At 38.4% G+C, this 25,633-nt stretch overlaps 1 protein-coding gene across 1 annotated transcript in view; it reads left to right on the top strand.

Annotated features, from left to right (window-relative positions):
- The window catches only part of LOC114570293 (ras-related protein Rab-26), a 59,901-nt gene that overhangs the window by 29,662 nt on the left and 4,606 nt on the right, over positions 1-25,633 (top strand). Inside the window, exon 5 of the mRNA XM_028600553.1 lies at positions 5,150-5,202. Within this exon, the coding sequence (XP_028456354.1) occupies positions 5,150-5,202 (53 nt within the window). The remainder of the gene's footprint in view (positions 1-5,149; positions 5,203-25,633) is intronic.

The raw sequence follows: 25,633 nt of genomic DNA, 5'->3' as shown, positions 1-25,633 counted from the left end.
CTAACCTAAACAAACTCCTGTTTCAGCAACAGACTGTCAAGTAAGCTTTTGAAGTTTCTGAAGTGTTTTACAGAAGGCTCTGCTACTTTGGTTTCCGCAGCTTTCAGTATTTTTGTTTAAACACAAGCGTGTACATTACTCTGTCAGTCTCTGTGCGCTTCTTAAACTCTTAAAAAACAAACCCAAGTTTCTTTCAGCGAAGTGTACTTTTGTCCTACTTTGTATCCCTACAGTGAACTGATCGTCTAATACAAGCAGTTGTAGGGTAAGCCCCGGTGACTTTTGCATCTGTCTACATCAAAGTATCTCTGTGAAACGCCAGCCAACCTCAGGCAAAGCTATGCCCTGAATTGTATATGAATCTTTAAGTGCTGTGTGGCAGAGGGTATAAGTAGTAGTGCTCATTTTTCTGTAGAATTTGAAAATGATACACACAAGCTGTATGCAGGAAGATTAATGGTGCAAGAAGTAATATTTTATGTTAAATAGCACTTGATTCCTAATGGCCATAATGTATTGTTAGACTCATGAACAAGCACTTAGTACTGTAATGGTTAATCTTGTTGATTCTCGTCTTTTATCCCTATAACTACACCTGCTTTTTTACCGGAGTGATCACTGATTGGCTGGTTTGACATCTATTATACTACACAAGAAAAAACTTGTGTGCTTGAAATATATACACAGTATTGCAGAACTATACCAAAGTCCACCAACATTTTGCCAAATTTATCAGCACCAGTGCAATGTTTTGACAACAATGCCAAGTCTAACAACACCTCAATATTAATAATAAATGATGCAAACTTGAGGCCAGGAAGCTGTACTGTGTTTAACACCAACGGCCACAAATCATATTCTGCTCAGGGTCCCAAAAAGCCCTCATCTATCCATGGGTTAGTGTAACTGTTTTATAGTTTATTACTGTTGATGTTCATCAATATTGATGTTTCAGCCAACGGTCAGTGATATTATGACACACTGAAGGATTTGCAGACCCCACAGTTTAGAGGAGCTCGGCAGGAGTACTTTTATGACCTTAAACCCATTTACACACAAAATGTTTTATGTGCAAACACACACTTCTCCATGAGGGGAATAATCATTATAGAAGCCAATAGTCGCTGTTGTAACTTTTTGAGGCCAGAGCAGAGCTTAAGGTAAATCCATAGCTAAAGCACTGCTCCATCCTGAGTGTGGGAGGGTGGAGGGACTCTGTGATTATGGAGAGAGAGAGAGAGAGAGAGAGAGAGAGAGAGAGAGAGAGAGAGAGAGAGAGAGAGAGAGAGAGAGAGATTTTAGATGTTGGTGAATATGCACTGTATATGCTGTGTGGGAGAAAAGGTGTAGACAGCCATCTTTTTTTTCAACTCATTTTTGTGTTAAAATCTAGTTTCAGTTCACAGTTCATATGATTATCACAGTTTATATGATTATCTTGGGTTCACTTATTTGCGTGTACTGTGATAAAACCAAAAACCAGTGAGAAAAATTGTAACAAAAAAGAGACAAAACACAAAGAAGAAATGTAAATTACAGGTTCCGAGAGAGAAGGTGGAAATAAAAGTCTGTGAAACATTTCACCTCAACAATTGCATCCAGTTTTCTGATTCAAAAAGGAAACAACTTGATGGTAGACTGTTTATATTCCCATAATATGCCTGTAAGTCTCATTTCATAATTTTGCACAACCATTTATTCATCCGATCCCAGATTGAAGGAGGGATCTCTATATTGGTTCAGATAGGAGATTTTGACCTCTTCTGTAGAAACTAGTCATGTAAAATATGCTTCAGCCAGCAGCTCCTGAATGCTGGAGCACCTGATAAAAACTGGTGAAATAACTATTTAGAATGCAAAAATCATCTGTAAACATCAGGTACAATACTGTTATCCCGAATTAGTTGACTTTACTAGAAATTTGCGTACAAACCCGTTGCCTTAAACCGTTTAAGTTTTTAAAAAATGTGAAACTTAACAGGTCAAGCTGTATTAACAAAGACTGGTAAGTTGATGCAGTAGATAAATCAAGTTGACATTAGTAGGCATTACTAAAAATCCTTAGTAAACATGCATTACTTTTGATGCAGTATAATAAACATGAAACATCAGGCTCTACTTGTCTAACTAATAGGCAGTAGTAATTATTATAAATATGTTTTTTTCTTTATAACAGTATAGTTTTAAGAAAATGTATTCAATACATTAGTTCCAGTAAAACATAAAGGATGATAATGCATAGATTGCAATTTCCAATGTACTCTGCATGGATCTGTGTGACCATAATCTACCTCACCTGTTCAGATGCTCCAATCAGGGTCAGGGGGGGGGGTGTCTAACTGCATGTCAATCACTGCTCATGCACACACATTCATTCTCCCTTTTGGGGGAAGGGGCTTAGGAGACAGTTTTGGGCTTTATCGGAAAGGGGGAAGGGACTGAGAAGTTGTCGATGTTCACATTTTTTGGCTAAGTCCTGGATCGTCACAATTCTACCTACAGCACCTTTAACATCCTTAGTTATCTCTGCTTAATATGATCTGTGCACTACATTCTTAGTAATGAATATGGTTTTAACAAAACGTGAAAGAATAAGTAGTGACCACTAAAAAGTTTAATTACAACTAAATCTGGGTTTACAGTGAAGATTTTGCCTAGTTGGCATGACTTTTCAAGCCCTCAGATTATTATTTTTGGGAATGCTACTGTAAAATGGGTAATCATCTATTTTTTATGTTTTAAGAAACTACATTATCTGTTCTTATTTAACAAAATGTGTGTTTATTCGGGGCTGACTTACAAAAACTATTGTTTGCCAGTCTGGAAACTTTTCCTAAACTCTCTAAGAAAAGCTTAATTTCACTGTAATGTTTGATGATGACTAACCGTGTAATTACGCTCTTCTTCATTATGCACTGTGTAATTTAATAAAAAGCATTGAAGCTCAAACTGAAAGTGAAATTATAAAAATATTCATACAATCCTAGATGCACGAGGGGAAATGAAAATAAGAACAAATTAAAGCTTTTCAAATGATGTAAATGAAATCACAGTTGTGAGATTGAAAATGTGGAAAGTGTGTGTGAGTGTCTGAATGTGAAGACGAGACACACAAACATATACTCATCATGTTTTAATTCCCCTTGTTCTTCCATCTTAACTTTCATTGTGGTCATTGTTTCTTCGCCCTTTAAAGTGTCTCAGCTTCTGTTCCTCCTCTTCTCATCAAGTCTTTCTTTATTCTGTGCTCACGATGTCTGTTTATCTCGTCCTTCAAACCTCAATTTCACTCTTCCATTTGCCAGTAAATCTTGCGTATAATGAGACATCTTGAGTCCATTGTTTCCAGCGCTCAAAATAAAATAGAGCTTCTGTATATTTTGCACGCAATATAAAAAAAATGCAGAAATGACTGATTTGGTTAACTAATTTATTTTCACAAATAACAATTGAGGCTGAGCTTTACGGATACTGAAGCACCAAAACAACAAAACATCTTTATGGAAATAAAGCATGGCAGAAAAGCATGCATGAATTTACACACACACACACACATACACACACACCCTCTCACTCTCTCACTCTCTCCCTCTCTTTAGAAACAGTTGCAGCAGTGTATGATCTTCTGTGTCCTGACTTCAACTATTAAGTGAAAACTTATAGCAAAAGAATGAGAAACACCTCCAGGACAAGTATTGCGTATCTCCGCTTTATTACATATCTAGTCAGTCTGCATCATGCTCATCTCTCCTGGGTCGCCTCCTTTCTCAGCTGCACAGTCCCTCACTGCCTCTCAAAGAAATACCTGCACTCCCTGAGCGAACTGCTCCGTAGACCGATAATGAGAAACAGGACTGAGGGAGCTTTGCAGTTTAAAAAGTTCTTTCACTTATATTTTGTCATTATTGTATCATTCATGTTGTTGAGTACTTGAAAATAAACACATATACTGGTATACACATGTGTTTGTCAGATTAAGAAAATTAATATATCTGTTATTTAAGTGACTTTAACATGTTATTATATTTGAATGACGATCATAATAAGAGTTAACATAATGGGAAAGCAATGCTTGGTTATTTATAAAATATTTCAAATTATCGTCTCATGTAGTAGTGTACTCATGTACAGTAGTGCTTCCTGTGTTTCGATTCTGTCCATTTCAACAAACATCAGTCAAAAGAAATGGACAAATAAAGGGGCGTGGTTAATTCAATCAGGAGAGACTTGTTTGCAGATATGCAAAAGGTTTTAATGTACAACAGCATGTAGTGTACAGTGTATTGGAGATTGAACTCCATCGTTATTAATACATTTAATATATTAATAAATTTAATGTAGGGGTAGGGAACCAAGATGTAACCCCCGATAGAATCCAGACACCGTTGGTGGCGGAGAAAGACGGAAAACCCGACCGAGAAGGCATCGGAGCGACAGCCGGAGAAACCCCTAGGACGGGAGGTGGAAGGGGAGGAGGAGGAGCGACGTCTTCCTGAAATGACAGCTGATAGCACAGGGAGAGAAGCAGCTTTTTAAAACAGTGATGTAACGCTGTGATTGGCCTATGGGATCCTTGGCCGTTCCTGATTGGATTATCAGAAGGTGAACGCCTCCAGCGCTGATTGGCTTTAGGAGGGACTGATTACTTGTTAGGTCTTCCTGAAAGAATTTGCGCTGAGCTACATTACTGTTGGAAAAACTAACTTGTACTTGCGGACAGTTGTGAAAAATACTGTAGATAGTTTCTTTGTATTAGAAGATTCCTTTTGTATTCTACAACACATTGTCCCTGACATTATCTTAACTGTAATCCCATTTTGGCCATTTGGGCATTCCATGTTTTGCAGCTACTTGTCTTTAAACTGCCATGTAGCATTCTATATGCAGTAAACTCTGGTCTGTCTGAGTCCGGCTGATTGTGATGCAGGACTTTGTCTGGGCGAGAACTCAAATTAATCAGCTTTGGGGCCCAGAATGAAAATGATTTCTGTCATGATTTAATTTGAAAGGGAGTTGAGACATCAAGGTGAAAGATTGAATTAAACATTTGCTGAGATTTATTTCCACCAATCCACTTTACAATATAAAATGATTTGCAGTCAATGAATCTTGAAACAATACACTTAAACATTTCTCTGTTCTATTTTAGCTTTGCTTCTGCTGTACGACGTCACCAACAAAACATCCTTCGACAACATACAGGTAGGTTACTTTTTGTTGCTCTTTGTTTGTTATATTTAATACTTGTAAAGCTGTTATAACCACATACAAAACCTCCTGAATGTTTTGTGTCAGATCTTTTCATTCTCACTTTTTTTAATAATTTACATGAACAGATTGTTGTCTGACATGGTCATTTGTAATTTAATTAATTTTCCATCAGATTTATTTTATAGATTAAAAGGCTGTGGTTAGATCATGGCCACAAGTGCTGTCACAAAAGGCTCAGTAACATCTGATACGTCACTGAATGAATGAATAAATGATATGGCTTTGTAATGCCAAAATGCCGAGCCTCATCATCAGTGTCATCTTTGGCAACATCAACCCACATTTTTTATCAAAGTCAGTCCATGTGACGGATGGTTGAACAAGCAGAGTGTGAATGTGACTTGGCATGGCTGACCTCCCTCTTAGAATCAAATATTAGAGCCAGCAACATGTAGCATAGTAAATTTGTCAGTGTTCAGATGTTGCATGAAATCCTAGATGAGAACTAAAGAGAGGCAATGGCTGATATCTGCCCTCTCCGCTGTTGTTTTTACCAGAGCACCTTACCTCTAAGTTTATTAAATTAAAAATGAAGGATTTTATTAAGCAATTCCATTGAGTTAATTATATTTTATAAGTCCCTGCAGGGTCATTTGTCTTCTGCATTTGACCCATCCAACTATTACAGAGCAGTGGAGCCACACTTCAGCTCCTACAGACTGGCTCCAGTTCTGAGGACAGTGTCTTGGTCAATAGCACTAAGATGCATGTCTTTGGAGTGTGTGAGGAAACCGTTGTGGATAGAACATGCAAATTCGACACAGAAAGGTTGCAGTCAGCCTTGGTGGGGTCTACTCAGTGCTGACCACTGTGGCGCCGCCTGTTCTGCTCTTTGGCACATACTGTTAATGTTGTGGCTGTATGCACTCTGACAACAGGAACAGCAAAAACAGATTATATGATGAAGGATGAAACTGATAAGAATCACCTGAGCACTCATGCAAAGGAAACCATTCATTAGTACAGAGGATAAGATTTTGTTTCCGACAGGACCAGATAGATAAGCAGCTTCATAAACTGAGAGTGTACATGCTTGTAAAGAAACTGTGCTTTATATAAAACAAGGTTGTGTGTTGTGTCTGTCCTGCAGCAGTTTTCAAATCAAATCAGTCTTGGCCGCAGGCATATTCCCTTTATTGCATCAGCTAATTAAGAGAAAATGAAAAATCAATACAAGACATTTCATACATTTCATAGATTCTGTCATAAATACAGAAAAAGAACATCAAAGTATGCATTTGCTGCTATAATGGCTTTTTATTGTTGTATTTATTCATATTTGTTTTGTGGTAATTTTGCCACTAAGATTGCTCCGTTAAGTATCTTTTTGTTTGGTTTATCCACATACATTCTAAAGCGAGATGTGAAATAGAAATAATAATAATACCTTGAAGCAAGAGAGGAAATAAAAAGAAATACAGCAACATAGGGAGAGACGATTTGAAAGGATACAGAGGAGAAGTCAAACTGTTGGTGCATCCTTCCAATCAATAAAACACATAATTAAAATCTTAAGCAATACTGAAATAATGTGTTTTTACAGTCTTAGTTGTATTGAGAAAAAAACATATCTTTCTTTTAGTTGGGGAAAAAACAAACTAAACAGCACAACGTTTTATGAATCTCCAATTTGCCACCTGTAAAATAGCATTTAGGACCACACAATGGCAGCTTTTCATAAACATTCATTACCCATTACCTTCATGGTGTCATTATGTTATCATATCTGCTGTTTCCCTCTGTGTGGCAAATGTACAGGAGGGATGGCTATTTTTAACTGCTTTAATTGACACTGGCCATCAGAAAAAAATATCCTTCCTCTCAGGGCAGCAAAGCACCTGTTGAGGGAATGAGAGAGTTTTTGTCACCAGCCTCTGCCAGAGAAATATGGGTGGTGATGGCACAATGGATTCGACACATTCCTTTGGTGTGGGAGGTCTGGGTTCAATTCCCACTGCGATACATCCACCAATGTGTCCCTGAGCAAGACACGTAACCCATATTTGCTCCAGAGGTGTGTGGCCTCTGACATATAAAGTAAGTCACTTTGGAAAAAAGCATTAGCTAAATGACATGTAATGTAAATATGATATGCTCATCTGTGAGATGTGAGAGATCATTAAAAACAGAAAAGGGGTTTCTTTAGCTCCAGATGTGAACGGCAGCTCAAGGACAGAGATGGGGTTGTTTGTGTGTGAGTGCAGAAGTTGGACAGGAGGGACACTGATATGTTGGGCAAGCAGTAACAGAAGGGGGGATGAGTAACTGTCAAGCATCTGAAACAAAGTCTACAGCGCTGGTGAGCTGGTGCTACAGATGACATTTCAGCCTTGGTCTCAGTGCTTCAGGCTCTGTTTTTGTCCAAAAGTCCCCAACTCAGCTAACTGGGAGGATAACTAACACACTGTTGTGCCCTGGATTATTCAATGTGTGAGTTTTTACTATTTACTGTATACTTAATGAATATGTTGCCCCAGGCAGGCAGTAAAACACACTATAAGTATGCTTTTAATATGATAGTGTTAAAAGTTTGTTATAAATGAAAATGTATCCTATTCTCTTTATTGTTTGCTGTATCTTACTTTTTATTGCTGCACTGGCACAGTTTCATCTCTGACTGTTGAGGTTTGTTATTTGAAACAGTTTTTAGTCTCCCAGAGATACTTTTGGTGCAATCTTCGGGGACACAGTTTGACAAGTTCTTTCCTGCCCTGCTTAGCCTTTCCCTCCTTTCTTTCTCCTCTCCACATCCGCATTCAGTCAGTGTCTGTTACTGCGAGGAGATATGCTGTCGGCAAGCTACAGATGCCTGCTGGCACACCGCGGCCGAGCACTAACTCATGTTAATGAACGCTAATGGTGATGAATGCCACTCTGAAGGAGGGGGAGAAACCAGAGGGGCAAATCATTCTCTCCTCCTCCGCTCCAGATCCACTGCTCTCTGCAGTGTATTATTGTCTCCCCAGCTAGGAGATATTTAGGCAAGCAAAGCATTAACATCATAGAAGCTGTCCATCATCTCAGGGAGAAAGACTTAACACTGATGGCGAGAGACACTCGGTCAAAACAATTCATCTTATGCTCTGACTTGCTACGTCTGAAATATCAGCTACTGTCATTTGGATAGTATAATTGTGATTTAAATGGTTTAAAGATAAAAGTGCAATTTCTTTAAATCTACAGATCTGTGAGTTTTTTTTTCTTGTTTGTGCAGATGCATTTCAAGCTTCAGCTTACATCCGCGGCTGTGTTTCATGTGGTCCGTTATGGTCAGCGCCATTAATCTATCTATTGTTTATGTTATACACAATGGCAAGTATTTGTAGATGTAAGCCATTGGAGCAGAAATATACAAGCCATTTAGTAACATGATAAATGTCGTCTTGTCAAAAGTAGTGCTTCAGGGAGACTATAAGAGTCAATTTAGGCCTCTGCTGGAAATCATTTGTCTGGGTTGCTCCGGTTAAAAAGCATCCTAGCTCCTGTGGTGCTATCATTCAAAGCTAGGATCATTTGCTGTTGATGGGAATACAAAGGATTGTCAAACTGGAACAATTCAGTGCTCTCTGTCTGTCAGTGAACCTGCAGTTCCTGAAACCCACCATTTAGAAAGAGCAACAGACTGCTCTGGTGATAAGAGAGATTGCTCGTCAGTGTTAGGTTCTGGGGCTAAGCTGCGATGTTGGCAAGAGGCAGTCCTCAACAGAAAAACGTCAGCATTGGTCATTTGTTTGAATGGCAAAAGAGACCTACAGTATGTTTGCTTTTACCTGACGCCAAGGACCTTTTTTTAGCCGGGTGAATGATGCTTTTTCTGTCACAAGCAAAGGCGACAAGCTTTAAACACAATACTGAACATTATCGTCATGTAACGTTTGTCCTCACCAACTCCTGAGGGAAATATCTATCTCTTTAGCTGCTAAATGCTCAACTGTGTTCACCAGCTAGTCACTAACTGTCTGTCAGCTGTTTGGTGTTGAGCAGACAGCCTACAGTGCGCTTACCAGAGTTTTTTTGTTGGAAATGGCTGCTTGCTGTGGCTAGAATGACGTCGATGAAAGCGGTGAGACTGAATCAAAACAGTAAAGTTGCAACAATGAGCTGAAAGACATTAAATTGCTTCGTAGAGCTGGAGGGAAACTACAGAGTCAGCTGATGACTTTCTGTGGGATCGTCATTTTATTCATAGATTGTTAATGTAAAACATATTGATTAGATTAGCTTTAACCATAGCCCTGGCAGATCAGAAAACAATCATATGAATCATTTTTCTAATGATTTTTAAAGGCAATGACAAGCAACATTTTTTTGTTTTTTTTGTAACTTGCTGGTCTGCTGACGTGTCCAAGACACCGGCTCCAGACCTGCTGTTTTGTAGCTGAACCTTTTCAAATCCCCACAGCGTTCTCATAACATTAGAATTGATCAGCACTCGGGCTCCGATCCAAGTGAAGCAGTCTCGTAAGACACAAACTTTCTGTTTCATATTGACTGTGCAGATCAATAGCTCTAACCTGGATTAGAATACATTCTCTATAAATATAATAAAATGACTCTTACTGAACAGTCTGACCTTGATGCTGGTTTTTAAATGATGAATTACTTTGCAGCTGCAGTTGCTCTTACGTGTGTTCGCACATACTGATGCCTGAATACTTATGTGTCTGTGTTGTAGAAACCCAATAAAAGCAATGAGAGAGATGAAACCTTCATCTGTGTGCATTCATTCATCTCTCTCTGTCTGTCCCCGGGGCATGGGTTGGCTTCAAATGAAATGGCCGCCTGCCTACCTCATAGCTGTTAGTTAAATGTCATGGCATCACTGCACCAGATGGTGATGAGAGAAAGTGTCAGTAAATAATGCAATGAAATGAATGTCAAATACCATTCATTTATAATCAGTGGAGACTTGTTTCAGTGTTGTGTGAAGAAACATATCGTGGATTATGCTGCACCATCAGGTTCTATACCAGTTAGTGAGGGCATGACAAGCAGTAATCCTCATTCATTACCTACTCAATCACACATCACCTGTAATTTGGTCTCCTGCGTGGAACATACTAGTCTGTCAGCACCATTGCTTCGGTAGATTATTGCCTGTCCTTGACTGTAGACATATTTGATGCAGCCAGTGAGCGTAGTCCTGCAGAAAAGTCGGTGTTCAGCTGCTTTCTGTGGACATTTCCACTATGATTTCAGCTGCAAAGTGACAAAACATGTGGGACACTTATGTGCACACAAGAAACCACTCAAACACAGCAAGATGAATAAAGTTGTCCTAAGCTGACTGCTTGCAAATCAATTTCCCAGAAGGAATAAAATAAGTAAAAGTAGGTGTATTACTATCTCTATGGAAATAACTTCACAAAAGATGGGGGGAGGGGGTTAATCTCCTCTTTCTTTGTCCTTGTTGCACATGTTCTATTACCTCTTTGTTGTGGAGAGTTTGGAAAAAGGAGGGCCATCACCTCTCTATCACTGCGCAGATTTTTGTTACATAACACCGCATTTCTGCCTGCTCACCAGAAAAGTGCCTTTTTTTCTTCTCTGAGTTAGTTTTCACTCTGCAGAAGGAGACAAAGGTCAAAGCCACTCAGAAGCTCTCAGAACAAAAATATGATTTGATGACTGTGTCTTTCTATCTCTTATGCTTATTTAATCTTACAAAAAAGAACTATTTAGAGAAAATCAAAGACAGCTTTTTCATGAATTAAAGTTCCCCACCACCCCTTCAGCTTTTTGCAAGTATAATGTATCAAAGATTATCCAAGAGGGACAGGCTTCTATAAGTCATATTGTCTGCACTGCTTTTACCCTGAAATATTATAATGCACTGATGGTGTATATATATTCAAGGCTAGACAGTTTGGAATCCATTTATGAGGCCAATTTGAAGAAACATGTTGTTTTTGGTACAGAGCTTTGGATCTATAAAGAAATATGCTGCATAAACAGTTTTTTTCCACTTCAGGAAAAACATTCACAATTGTTGCAGGGATAATACTTTTTTTTTTGGGAGTTTTCTATAACTGAGTCACTTTTATGTATCTATTTTTCTCGAAACCCTTTCTAATGTGATAGAGATTTGTCAGATAATCTGGAAGCCAGGGGTCCTGCACTGTGTCTTCATCCAATCATCGTCTACATTGTTTGTCTGTTTCTGTATCAACCTTTCGTTTGTCACAGCAACTATTGCAACAAATTCTCATGAACGGGTTTGTGTGATATCATACCAAAAGTTATTCATACTAAAACGTATGATATTATACAAAAACAAGGAGACCTCCGACTGGTCAAGTGACATTGGCTACACAGTGCCGTGCTACATAGCGACAGTTGCTAGCTGTTAAAGCTTCTACAGAGCTTCGTGCCGCCAAGTACAGTGCTCCACATTGTGCTCTGTCAGGTCAGCGGTAGTTGGTGGTCTAGTTACCCCAGAATAGGTGACTGTGCGCTGGGTACAGAGCAGCGCGAGCTGCTGGTCATTTCAGAGGAGATTACGGTTAAGATTAGGCAAGAAAAAGTGAGCGTTATGCTGCAACGAAAGTTAAATTTAGGCACCAAAACGACTAGTTAAGTTTAGGAAAAGATCGTGGTTTGCATTAAAACACTCCCAAGGAACATGCATTTCCTGGGTGAAAGTCCTGAATGTTGACGCTCACCCATCCGCCAGCCGCGTTCTTACAGTGGTGAACACGGGGAAAAAAAAGTGTAAATCATACAAATTACAGTGCTTAACTTTTCGTAGCTTTTCTAACGTATGGTTCATGAGAACAGGCTGACTATTGACACTGCAGTTTTAGGAAAAAGATGTGCTCCGTATAAAACCCAGTTCTGTAAACTTCCCTTTTTCTTTCCAGTTGTACTTTTTGTCCACTGAAATATGTTTTCGCTCTTTGGCACAAGACAGTTGATCAAAGACAAATCTTGTTAATCTTTCACAGAGACACACACAAAATCCAGTACATATCTGTTTTTCTGTCACTCTCTATCTCTTAGGTCTCTCTGGCATGAACAAATGCGTTGGTGTCATCATTTTTTGTTGTGGTTACTCTGGCTTTTTATCACATTCCTGCGATCCTTTTATCATCCAGACAGAAGGGCCGTTATAGCTTTTGTTTGAAAGTGTGAAAATGGATTTCAATTAAGCAGAATAGTAAGTTACCTTTAACAAAGTGTAGGTGGCCTCCTACAAATTTGACTGTCAACACTAAATATATACATTTTGTCTAATGACAAAAACAAATTGAACTTTGGTGAAAAACAGCAAAACCAAATTAGAAACAAAGCAAGTTCTGTGGATTATCCAGAGTCATTATGACATTGTTTGTGGAAGAGCATGTCGCCGCCTTCATGAGAAAATTTATCTTGCGCCATGATCAGGTCAAACTTTTAGTTTTTCCAATACTTTTGTCTGACTTAATAGCTGCAAAACTAATGACATTCCCTTTGTGTTTTGTGCTAGCTGATGCTAACATGCTTAACATTCTGATGTTAGCTGTGCCTATCTGCAGACTTGCAGAGCCGCTATCATGGCTGTAGACTCTTGAAGGTTTGTTTTTATCTGTCCTTCACAAGTCCCCCACCTGGAGTACTTCTTTAGCTAACAAATCAAATATACTGCTTGTTAGTTTGTTTACTAAACATAAATGTCCCAAAAGTTGGTAAGGAGAAAAGAAAACAATAAATGACAAGACAAGAACAACATATTTATGTAATATATTATATCTTGTTTTCTTCTGCTTTGTTTTATTGTGGCCTTTGTACTATCATCATAAATTTGAAATTTAAAATAGCATATGTCTAGAGATATATAAACAGAGATGAGGTTTTTTTCCCCCCAAGAATTGAAGCTTCTTTAGACCAAAAAAAAACATATTAAAGGAATTGTGTTTACAACGACTGACATGAGGACTGACAAGATATCAGTTTGATTGACAGGGAGGCACAGAGCCACACCCCCCGTCTGACACACAGTACATGACTCTGGAAATAATTGGCACAGATGCCACAGAGAATATCATGATAATGAGGACTGCCTATGTGCACACAATCTAAAAAACTGGCACACACCTAACAGGAACCACTGCATCTACATTCCTGCCATTAAGTTAGATGGTGCGTGGATCAATTTATTTTAATGAAAATGTGGCAAAGTGACACATTTGCAGGTTAATGACTTGACTGCAGCTTTTAGCCCTTTCAGCCTGCTCACACTGAATCTCCATTTTGCTGGATTTGACATTTTACCCACTCCTATCTTTTCCCTTCGATATATTGAAAGCCTTAAATTATTGATTTCCTTTTTTATATTGAGGCATTCATAATTCTGAGAAATAGAAATCCATTGATAAGGTTGATGTCCTGGCTTGCGGTGATGGGGTTTGTGAGCTGATTTCATTTACCTCTTGACTTGCCACCGATGAATTACATAATTGATCTTTCAACTCTACTTTTTTTCACTGTCCTGCATGTCGTTTTGACACACAAGGTCTACTGCCCAAAGAACTGCCAATGAGATGACAAAGAAAAATATATTGATATATATTGTGCAACTGTTATGCAAACAGTCACGTTTCATAAAAAGTGTTTACTCCACAAAGTGTACACTTCCAGGGGACATTATTGGTTGTTACAATATAGTTGGGGTGAAATTTCCGGAAACACCAAGTTGTGATATGATGAGACTAAAGGAAAGCTTAGACAACATCAGGTCATTCCTAGGTCACAGGTCAGGGGACGAGAATATTCAGCCTGTCTTTATGAACCAAACCTGTCTCTCTACAGATTCAGGGAATCTGGACAGCTGTATGATACGGGAATGTTTTGCCTCAGGACTGTCTCCTTTTGGAGGTCGGTGGGCCAGCCACATTTTAGCATACTTCCCAGAGAAAGAGAGAGGCTGAAGCAGGCTTTAGCATCAGTGTTTAGGCGACTGCATTATCTTTGTTTACCTTAAAGGTTCAGCTAAACAGAACGCCTCCAGCATTTGCACAATAACACATCATAGTTAAACTGTGCTGCCTGCTTAATTGTCTCCTCAATTGAGTGTTCATTAATTAAATGCTTCTGTGTAAGTCATCAAGGTCTCCCGAACATTCTTCACTTATGTGAAATGAGTTACACTGCTCCTGTGTTTTTCCTTAACAATAGTAAAGACATTTATGTGTGTGCATGGAGATACTAGCCTTTAACCTGCAACAGAAGAGTCACATATGTGTATTTGCTTACTTGTATTTTAGAGTAACTTGGAAACCCAAGCATAGTTATTTTCTTTTGGCTTGCTTTTTCTCCTAAGAGAAGGTCTTTATCTGCAAATGCTGTGTGTTGACCTTATTACATCATTTGGCAATATGTAGGCTACTTGAATCCACATGCAAAGCTTTTTATCAGGTTTATTTGCTCAGAACAGTGTAAACTTACCACTGACTGAAAGAGACACAGGTTAAGGATCAGTGCTTATGTTCAGCTTCTACAGCACAAAAACAAATTTGTGAGCATCGAGAGAAGTGAGGATAGTACCTCTACACGTCTCACTCTCCGCTGCTTTTCAAAGCACATCAGTCATTCAGACGTGACTCACACCTGTGTTTGCGAGTGTCAGCTGCTCTTTTATAAACATAAAAGCCTTTCTCTTCCCTGTCAGGCCACAGAAATCAGCTACAAGGCTGTTCTTTTTCTGTTTTTTTATGATGTGAAGTTTTATAACCCAGAAGGGACTTGATAACTGATGTGTGTTTTATTAGAGATATTGTGTGTGCCTATGAAATCTGCAGAAGAAAACATAAAGTACTTCCACAAATGTGAAATTTGAAAATAGCAATGCAAACATTACAAACCCTGGTTTTGAATACATCAAATATAGCTTATTAGGGTTTTTCTCCATGACATGTTGTGTACCTGCATGAACGTGTGAATACACACAGCCCTGAGTGTGTCAGGACTTCTCTGTGTCTTCCTCTTGTGTCAGACAGTGACACTGCGCCACTCCGTTTAGCTCAGCTGTCTGGGGGAGCTTTAACCTCCTCTCGGGAGAGAAGTCCTACTTTCTCCCTGCGCGTCTGACTCTGCCTGTTGTTGGGAGCAGACTTTTCCACTTTGTCTGTTGGTGTAATATTCTGATCAAAGCTTGGTAAGAACAGCATTGTAACCCCATAGCTAATCTGCTTTGTCAAAAGTGCAACAGAAGGAAAGTTGGGTCATGTGGAAAGACACTCCGAGGCTTCCTGGGGAATTTTAGTCCCGTTCATTATTGTATTCAGCAAAGTGTGATCTGAGTTTTAATAGGATGCAGAGAGAGTCTGAATACAGTATAAGAAATGCATAATTGTTTGTCAGTGACTAGAGCACTTTGGTGAATTTAAAGACAAATCTCTCAGATTCTTCTGGTAATGTTAGATATGTTTTCATTGTTTTTAGGAAAATACGGCAACAAATATGTGTTATCACTTGATAATACTATAATACACAACACGGTGTCCTGAAACAAAAGGTACACAACACAACTCTGAACTGACCGGATGCTTTTGGTACTTGACAGTTTTGATAGTTGTGCTATTGACACACTGGGCCCTATCTTGCACTCAGCGCAATTGCCTTTGTACACCGACGCATGTATCATTCCTATTTTGCACCCGACGCACAGCAGACTTTTCCCTCCACAGGCGCAAACGTTCCCTAGTGCTATTTTGCAGATTCAGAAAACAATTCCACCACTGACCAGGAAAAACCTAGTCTAAAGTAAGTGGTGCAGTTATTCAGATGCTATTTTAGGGGCGCATGCTTGGCCGTAATGTAGAGTGTGCACAACGCGCATACACCTTGCTTCACTCATCTACACGGACGCAGCAGTTCCCATTTTTGCAAACCATACATAGGCCTAATTACAAGGAAAAATATTACTGCGTTTGGAGGCCCGCGCTCCATAGCTGCAGGAATCCTCAAGAGACTTGAGGAGATGCGCCCGAGAGGCCGCAGCAACATCGCCACCCGGTCAAGACAGGCATTTATTACTTTGCCGCATCTCGGACAGCTCGCGCTGGCGTGCACCAGGCAAATCCGCCGTCATAATAGCAATCCGCCATGGAACAAGCGCGCCTGCTCTTAAAGGGAATGTGAGATGGCGCTCTGATTGGTTTATTGCACGATACGCCCAAACCGCCCAAACCACACCTAGCTACTACTACTAATTTATCCCGCCGGTATAATAGCAACAGCGCCTGAGATCCGCCCACAAAGCTACTTGAGTTTCAGATCGTTAAAATAGGGCCCATTGTATTTTACAAAACGAGAGTTGTAGAAAAAATGTATTCCCGCACCATCAGCCGACCTAACTACACTTGTATCTTTTAGTAGGACACAGCCCTGCTTTTTTATCTCAGTGACAACAAAAGGAAAACAGACAACATCAGAAGTACCCTCACACACCAGTGACAACTTGTCTCGCCAAAGTCACGACGCGGCTGCCAGCAGCTGTCTGCCTGGGCTTTTATTCTCCTTTCTCTCTGATACAGTCTTGTTTTTCACTGTCACTCTCTGTCTCTCCATCTTGCTGCCTTTTGGCACCATCTGTGTCTCTGTGTCACATCTCTGGCTTTGTCTCTCCCTCTCTTACAAAAGTCTCTCTGCCATTACTTCATTATTGTCTCTTCTACTGTTGCAGGAAGGGTGAGTTGGTGCATTTGGCGTGTTAGCTTTATGAAATTTCATACTGCAGAGCAAAAGCAACTAAATACTTGTTTTCTGTTAATATTGACTGAAAAGGTTACTTGGAAATTTTGTACAAACTTTTAAACTGATATTTTACTGACATTTTAATTCATCAGAGCTCTACTGTAGACTCCTGAGAATAGAAACCTGACCTGACAAAAAAAGTTTTTACAAACAAAACAAACCTCCGGCTGCATCTGATTCGCCACACTTTTTGGGGACTTGCTATTACCAGGGCAATGAGCAGAGAAATGTATTACCTCCTCTGCCACCGTGCCACTTGTCACTGACATTTGGCTCCCTCAGCATTTGGCCAAAGATTTGTCTTGAATAAAAGATGAACCCAGCCCAGTTCCTTCATCCATGGTCACTGAGGATATTAGATGGAGCCTGCTGTTTAGCTACTTGAAGCCCTGTTGTTCTCAATAGACAGACAAATAGATGTATTTGATTGTAGATCTCTTTATTTTTACAGTATTTACTGTAATGAACTCTGGAAAAGATGTGAGGTCTCCCCACAACAGAATCTCTGAAGTTTTGAAGTATGCTATCATGCGTGCGTTGACGCTGGTATGAACTTCTGTAGCAACTTGTCTCGATGGCAGAAAACTAGGCTACTGTTACTGTTTTTTTTTGTAATAATTGCACAAAATGTATATTAGTAGTGATTATACTGATTTAAAACTTTGTATTGTACTATTGTATTGTGTCTCCAAGAGGGCAGTGAATACTTGTGTGATTCTAAATACATTTAGGTTTACCGTCAGTGCCACTTAGTGTGGCGCTTACCCACTGCTAGTACCAGCTCTACTCTACTCGGCTCGACTCGACCACGTCCTCCATTTTCCCTTGCAGATTTAGTACCGTCTCATGCTTGACACACAGAATGTCGAAGGTGTGTTGTTTTTTACTCTCGGCATGTGGCTCTTGCCACAGCCAGAAGAAATATTTTGTTTCAAAAGAAGCTGGAGGCAGCAAAAAAACAAAAAAACACCGCTGGCTAAACTATTTAAAAATGGCGGGTTTGTTCAGAACGACCCCGGCTGTTGCTAGCAATGATGACGCAGTGATTAGTGACGATTCTCTCTGACCAATCAGTAGTCTGCAGGTATTCACATCACCTTTTGGTATTGCCTCAGCTCGCTTGGAACCTCGACGGAGGTGATACTTAAAAAAGTACCTGTTGGCAGGTACCAGGGACTTTTTTTTCATAACGGAAAACCAAAAAAGGCGAGTAGAGTCGAAGCGAGTCGAGCAGGTATCATGTAATGGAAAAACGCCATATAGTGTCAAGGCGGACACCATACCGTACTAACCCTCCTAGTAGAACATTTGTAACTAAAACAATTACAAGAAACAGCAGTGTTTCTTTTATCTTGTATTTTGTTAGCAAGCTAGCTAGCTATCATCATTTGTTCAGATTACTTAATTTACATAAGAAACTGTAAAAGTAAAGCAGCCAAATGCTGCAAGTTGCTGCGAGAGAGAATCCTTTCAGTGTCTACAGTCTGCAGATGCCAAACAGACTTTAATCCACATTACTTTGAGTGAATCTGATCTACAAGTGTCAATGTGAAGTGAGTGACTAAGATGGGAGAAAGAAAGGCAGCTCCAGATATAAGAGAATCTACACTCCAGAGCCTCATGTTTTAAGCCTGTTTGCATTGTACGGATGTGAACCTGACAACAGGATGTCACTGTTTGTTCAGCCTTTCACAGAGATGTAATGACTCTCAATAGTGGGCTGTTTATCATGGTTTCTTTATTTATGTGAGTCTGTTTACTCGTCAATTATCACTTCCTTAAAACTGGAGTCAACGTGTGTTAGATGGCTGCGAGGATTAGTGCGTGTGTAGTAGCGCAGCCCTTGTCTGCTTTAAACTTTATAATATAAGCTCCTTTTGATTCATGCGTGCAGATATGGCACAATAAAAGAGTGGCCACTGCATAAAGCTAAAAACTGGTGCGTTTATTGTGGATTACTAAAACAAAATTAAGTAAATTTTGGTGATCTAATCAAGACTAAAATGTGTTACCTGTTACGGCAAACTACTGCAACAATGGCAGGGGAAAACCCGATCACAATGGAAACGCTGTGGGAAAGACTCAATCTAAACCAAAATGAACTTGTGCAGAGATTCACAACAATGGAGCAACAGATGATGCAAATGAATGGATCGATGAATGCACTAAATGAGCAGATCGCTGAAGTGCAAATGCGTTTGAGCGCTGCTGAGGATAATCTGGAAAGCACTGACAGTAAAGTGCGGGTTCTGGTCAAACAAGTGGAAGTGCTGGAAGCAAAGGCTGAATATATCGAGAATAAAAGCTGACAGAACAACGTGGTTATCTTTGGAATAATGGAGGGTGAAGAAAAGAGCGACCCTGTGGCGTTTGTTCAAAAGTTTCTGATGGAGACGTTGAATCTGCCACAGGACACCCTGCACATCGAGAGAGCGCATCGCATCCCCATCCGTGTGTCTGCTGCTACTGTTGCTGGTAAAAGACCGAGGCCGATTATCGCCAAGTTTGGGAATTATCAGCACAAGGCAAAGGTGATGAAGCTTGCTCGAGAGAAGGGAACACTACTCTACAAAGACACCAGAGTGTTAATCTATCAAGATTTCAGCGCTGCGGTGCAGAAGAAGCGTCAAATGTTTGTTCCTGTGAAAAGGAAATTATACGCTGCTGGAATAAGGTATGCAATGACGTTTCCCGCGATACTTTCTGTCGACTTTATGGGAGTACAAAAGCGCTTTGAGACTCCGTCAGACGCGCAGAAATTTCTCGATGACTTGGATAAATCTAGTGCCTCTTCTATGACTTCATAACTCTGCCATGTAGGCCTATTGTGTTTTCAATGGTCGCTCAAACGGGCTTATTCTTTTTTTCATACTGTGCCCAATGACTGTAAATGAACTGAAAGTATAGGAACGACTTTATTTTTTTTGTGTATATTAAAGCAGACAAGACCATTTAGGTTAACGTTCTAATGTGGCTAATATCAGCCCTGTTTGGTCTGGTATTTGGGCCCATGTTTTGGTTTTTTTTTTCTCTTTTTTTTGTTTTTTGTTTTTTTGTTTCCTTTGTTTTTTTAATTAAATACCAAAGGGGATCCATAATTATTGTTATGTCCAATACCTTGCATATTGGGGAAAGTACTAGATATTTTATGCATATGATGCTATGGCTTTACCAGTAAATTTCTATTAATTTAATATCAAAGGGTGTAATAATCCAGTCAAGCAGAAGAGGATAATTACATTTCTGAGAAAGGAGAATGTTTCTGTTGCAATGTTGCAGGAGAGACATTTGACTGAATACGAACATAAAAAACTTAGAATAGACTGGGTTGGACATGTGTACTCTTCCTCATTTAATAGTAAAAGCAGAGGGGTGGCGATCCTGGTGCATACAAAATTGCCCATTAATATTAGTCACGTTGAAATTGATGAAAGAGGTTGTTATGTTTTGTTGCACGGGGTTTTATATGGAGAGAGAGTTACTATCCTAAATGTATATGCCGCCCCTGATTTAGATCCTACATTCTTTACTAAACTGACTGATTTACTGTTCAAGTATCACTGTCCTTATATGATTGTTGGTGGAGATTGGAATTGTGTAATGAATAATATTTTTGATAAAAGGCCCACCATCATCAGTGCAAAACCAACTCCTAGACAGCGAGCTTTGCAACAAATGGTTGACGAGGTTGATTTGAGGTTGATCAATTAGCATTGGAAATATACATCTGTCAGATCATGCTCCAATTAAAATGGAGGTTGCATTCACCAGTTTATATAAGAATAAAAATGTTTGGCAATGTAATAGATCAATATTATCTGATATTAATTTTTGTAACAAAACTAAAGCAAATTTAATGCATTTTCTAGAAATTAACGATAACGATGATACTGATCCGGCAAATGTATGGGAAACTACAAAAGCTTATCTCCGAGGCTTGATGATTTCATATTGTGTTGCTAGGAAAAGGAAAATTATTTATGAACAAAAAAGACTAGAGTCAAAGTTACAAGAGGCTGAGACTAAACATAAGCATAGTCTTTCCGCTGAAAGCTGGGATCAGGTTATGGTTGCTAAAACAGCACTCAATTCATTGGAAATCCAAAAAACAGAGAGAATTATTTTTACAAAAGTATAAACAGTATGATAGTCATAGATCTGTAAAATATTTAGCGAGTTTAATTAATAATAAAAAACGTAAGTCCGCTATATCAAAAATAAGAGATAAAAGCGGTAAACTGGTTTATACATCAGGTGAAATAACAAATGTGTTTAAAGGGTTCTTTGGTGATTTGTATAAATCTGATAATACAGATAGTGACAGGGATATGACCTCAACTTGACTTGCAGGATAATTTATCACTTGGTGCTAAAATTACAGTTGATGACGTGAAAAGGACAATAAATTCTTTAAAGAATGGAAAGGCATGTGGTCCAGATGGTTTTCCAGCAGAGGTTTACAAAACTTTTGTGGACATTTTAGCTCCTTTGATTGCAAGAATGTTTCAGTATGCTTATGATGAGAAGAAATTGCCAAAGACAATGCAACAATTATTTCGTTAATACCAAAAGATCACAAGGATCCAGAAAACCCTGCATCATACAGACCATTATCAATTCAAAATACAGATTCAAAGATTTTAGCAAGTGTTTTGGCAATAAGATTAAACAATGTGATACATAAATTTGTTTCTAGTGATCAAACAGGCTTCATTAAGACACGACAGTCTAGCGCCAATGTAAGGCGACTGCTTGGGATATTACAGTATGTAGCATATAAAAAAGAAAAAGCAGTGGTCATTGCATTGGACGCAGAAAAAGCTTTTGATCATGTGGAATGGAAGTACTTATTTAGAGTTTTAAAAGAATTTTCATTTAATGAAAGTTTTATCAACTGGATTAAGCTATTGTATACAAGCCCTCTGTCAGCTCTTTTGATTAACGGAACTACATCTGAGACATTCTTGCTGGAGAGAGGAACAAAACAAGGATGCCCTTTGTCCCCTCTCTTATTTAATTTAATTATTGAACCATTGGCGGTATTGATAAGAACGAGGAGATAGAGGGCATTGAAACAGAGAGCCGTTCCCACAAGATATCGCTTTATGCCGATGATGTACTTTTATTTTTGAAGAATCCTAATAAATCCATCCCTTCACTAATAAAAATGATTGAAAACTTTAAGTTTTCAGGATATAAAATAAACTACGAAAAATCATCAGCCTTTCTGCTTGGCGAAAGAATAGGCTCATCAAGCTATCATCCTTTTAAAGTGACCAAAAAAGGATTTAAATATCTTGGTATATATTTTAGTGCAGATTTTTCAAAACTGATTAAACATAATATTTTACCTGTAATAGCAAAAATAAAAACTGACCTTCTAAGATGGACTAATCTTTCACTTTCTCTTTTGGACCGTATAGCTATAATTAAAATGAATGTTCTCCCTCGCCTGTTGTATGTTATCCAAATGCTACCTATTTATATTCCATCCAAAATATTTACAAAAATACATAGTGCGGTAGGAGTATTTGTGTGGAATAATAAAAGGCCAAGGATGGAATTTCGAAAGCTTCAACTACCAATTAAAAAAGGAGGACTTGGCATCCCAAATTTCAAATTTTATCATTGGGCCGCACAATTAAAATTCACGGCAGAGTGGATTAAAAAAAAAAGCCATTTCTGCTTTCCAGATTTAGAAGGTATAGGTCTGGATGGGGTTCAGTTAGAACACCTTCCGTTTATATGTTTCACAAAAGTATATACCAAGATTAAGCACAATTATATACTGAAAAATATTTTTGTAGGTCTCTCAGTGCTGTTCGTAAATATTTTGAGCTTGACAAATACTCATTATTGGCTCCTATTGCTAATTATCCAGATTTTAGACATACCTGTATTGATGCTGGCTTTAATGAGTGGAGAGAAGCTGGTATCATAAGAATATTAGATGTTTATGCAGATAATGCTCTCAAGTCTTTCCAGCAATTACAGTATGAGTTTAATATCTTTCAGGTCCACTTTTTTCGATATCTATAAATAAGGAGCTATCTTATTTCTATTGAATACTATAAACAAGGCAGGAAAATAAATGTGCTTGATAGCATTTTATTAAAGGCAGCTGCATTGAAAAATAAAACAATGACATATATTTATGACCAAATTATAGCAAATAATAAAGCATAACAAAGCTGGGAACTTGACTTTGGTGTTACACTGGAAGACCAGATATGGAACAAAGTATTAAATTATGCAAGACAAATTACTAAATCAAACAAATCATATGAAGTACAATATAAAATTATCAATAAGTTGGATGTGACCCCCTTAACTCAAAGTAAATACGACACATGTACAAAATGTTGTCTTAAATGTAAAAAGGATACAGGAACCTATTTCCACTTAATATGGTCCTGTCCTTTAATTGTATCATTCTGGTCTTCGGTTGTTCATGAAATTGAAAAATCTTTTGGGATTAAAGTGCCACTGGATCCTAGCTTGTGTATCCTTGGTGTAAATAACTGTGTGCCGGAAACAAAAATAATGTCTATAATGCTTCATCATCATCCATGGTCTACACACAGATTCCCTGATCACAGCACGTTTATTTCTGTACAGAGAAGCTGTATACAGCTTTGCTATTATTGGTATTTTTAGCCCAATAACCGCTGTTTTAATCAACATTTATTCACCAGATCTTACCATGGTTTAATTGTATTTCTTTTAATGTTATTATTTCGGTCTATTTCGGCCAGGGAAGCTGCTTTGTTGTTTTGATATTTTTTAAACTATAATACTACATCTAGCAACATATATGTAGATATTATCATAGAATGCATTTCTTTACTTTAATAATATTATTTTGGTCTTATTACTGGTGAAATATTACAGTAGGCTGTAAGACAGAACACGATATGATCAGAGTTGGGCGCATGCAAAGCCAATTTCCCACAATGCAATGCCGGCATTCATTTCAGAGAATCAGACAACGATCAGCGGGTCTTTAACGCCAGCATCGCTTCAATATACATATATATAATCAGTGGTTTTGTCATCAGCAACAACACGTTGCTCAGTTTTGTTCCAGTAAGTTATGCACCATAATAACGTTTAAAAAAATCCGTGTGTATATATCTATGGTCCTGGTAGGCTTAAATTGACTTAACAGCGCCACCTGCTGTTGTGGAGTGTGAATTACAGGACATTTGTTAGAAAATTTACCTGCATTTGTGTGTGGATCAGCAAGGCGGAAAGTTAGTGCCAAAAGTCACGTGATAGTTTTTTGTTCTTGTAGAATTTGTTTTGTACTTGAAAGATTTTTTTTGTACTTGAAAGATTTTAGTTTGTACGTGCAGGATATTTTTTGTCATTGAAGAAATACGTTTTTGTATGTGTAAAACATACTGTATTTGTTTGATAGGTAGGTTTCTTATTTGCAGAACAAAATGCATTAGTTTGTGAATGATGTTTTGTATTTGCAAACCACACTGAGTTTGTTTGTGAATCGTTTGGCGTGAGTAAAACACGTTTTGTGTGTGTGTGAGGTTTTGGCATGATTCTAACTCCATAAAAAACTTCTGTCACTGCTACCATATGAAAGAAGACATAATGTACTGGATGGAACTCTGGATACGTTTTTAAATGATTGGTCTCCCCTTAAAGATTATTTTGGCCATGAATGACAAGCAATAACATGCATTAATATGGATTGAGAAGAAGAAATCCCCCCCCCTCAAATAATGTACTTAAATATGGTCTACGGTCTGTATAAAACCTGTGTAGAGAATGTATGTATATATATATATATATATATATATATGCGATGTCTGTGTATACATGAAGAACAAAATTTACACTGCTAACCAACTAAACGAAGGCGTAGTAGACCTTTTTTTTTTTTTTTTTTTTTTTTTTTTTTTTGCTCTCTTGTTTTTCTGTTTATGGTAAGAACAAAAATGTGAAAATAAACCAAAAAAAAAAAAACTGGAGTCTGGTCTCTTTCACAAAAGTAGATGTGCGTTAACTCAGGAAGCCTGTTTTTCTCCCAGTGTATCCCTCAGCCTGCTTTTTTTTTTTTTTTTTATAAATAAACTGGGATAGTTTTTTGTTTCCATTTGCATTAATTTTGTGGAGGAGTGTGCTGGTGGAGACTCCAGGAGCACTGACAACTAACAAACATATCCTCTCTCTCATTCAAATAATCGTGCCTAAATCACTTTACTGCATTGATCCATTTTCGCTGTCGAGACATTACACATGCCATTCTTCTCCTGCGATGAAAAGATAATAGGAGACTTTAATTCTCCAGGATGGAGGTGAAAAATTGCTTCATCTGGAATCAATTATTGTATCCGTGACATAGGGGTGGTGCACTCAAAACAGCTGAATGATTTAATTACAAGTTATGGTTCATCAACAATAATTGCAGTGTGGAGAGAATCAGTCAGAGGAATGCTGTCAAATGAAAGTTTGCAAAGGCGGGAGATAGATGAACAATAACCTATTACAAAGGCCAGACATACACGGCAATTTGTTATTTCGATTGATAAACATTACTATTTTAAAGAGCGCACAGAATTTAAAGATGAGCCATTTTCAAAAAGAAGCAAAAACAGCAAGTTGACCTAGC

Source organism: Perca flavescens, chromosome 15 (genome assembly GCF_004354835.1).
Source record: "Perca flavescens isolate YP-PL-M2 chromosome 15, PFLA_1.0, whole genome shotgun sequence".
NCBI classification, from domain to species: Eukaryota; Metazoa; Chordata; class Actinopteri; order Perciformes; family Percidae; genus Perca; species Perca flavescens.
Note: the sequence above shows the minus strand (reverse complement) of the source record. Positions and strands in the feature narration are given on the sequence as shown.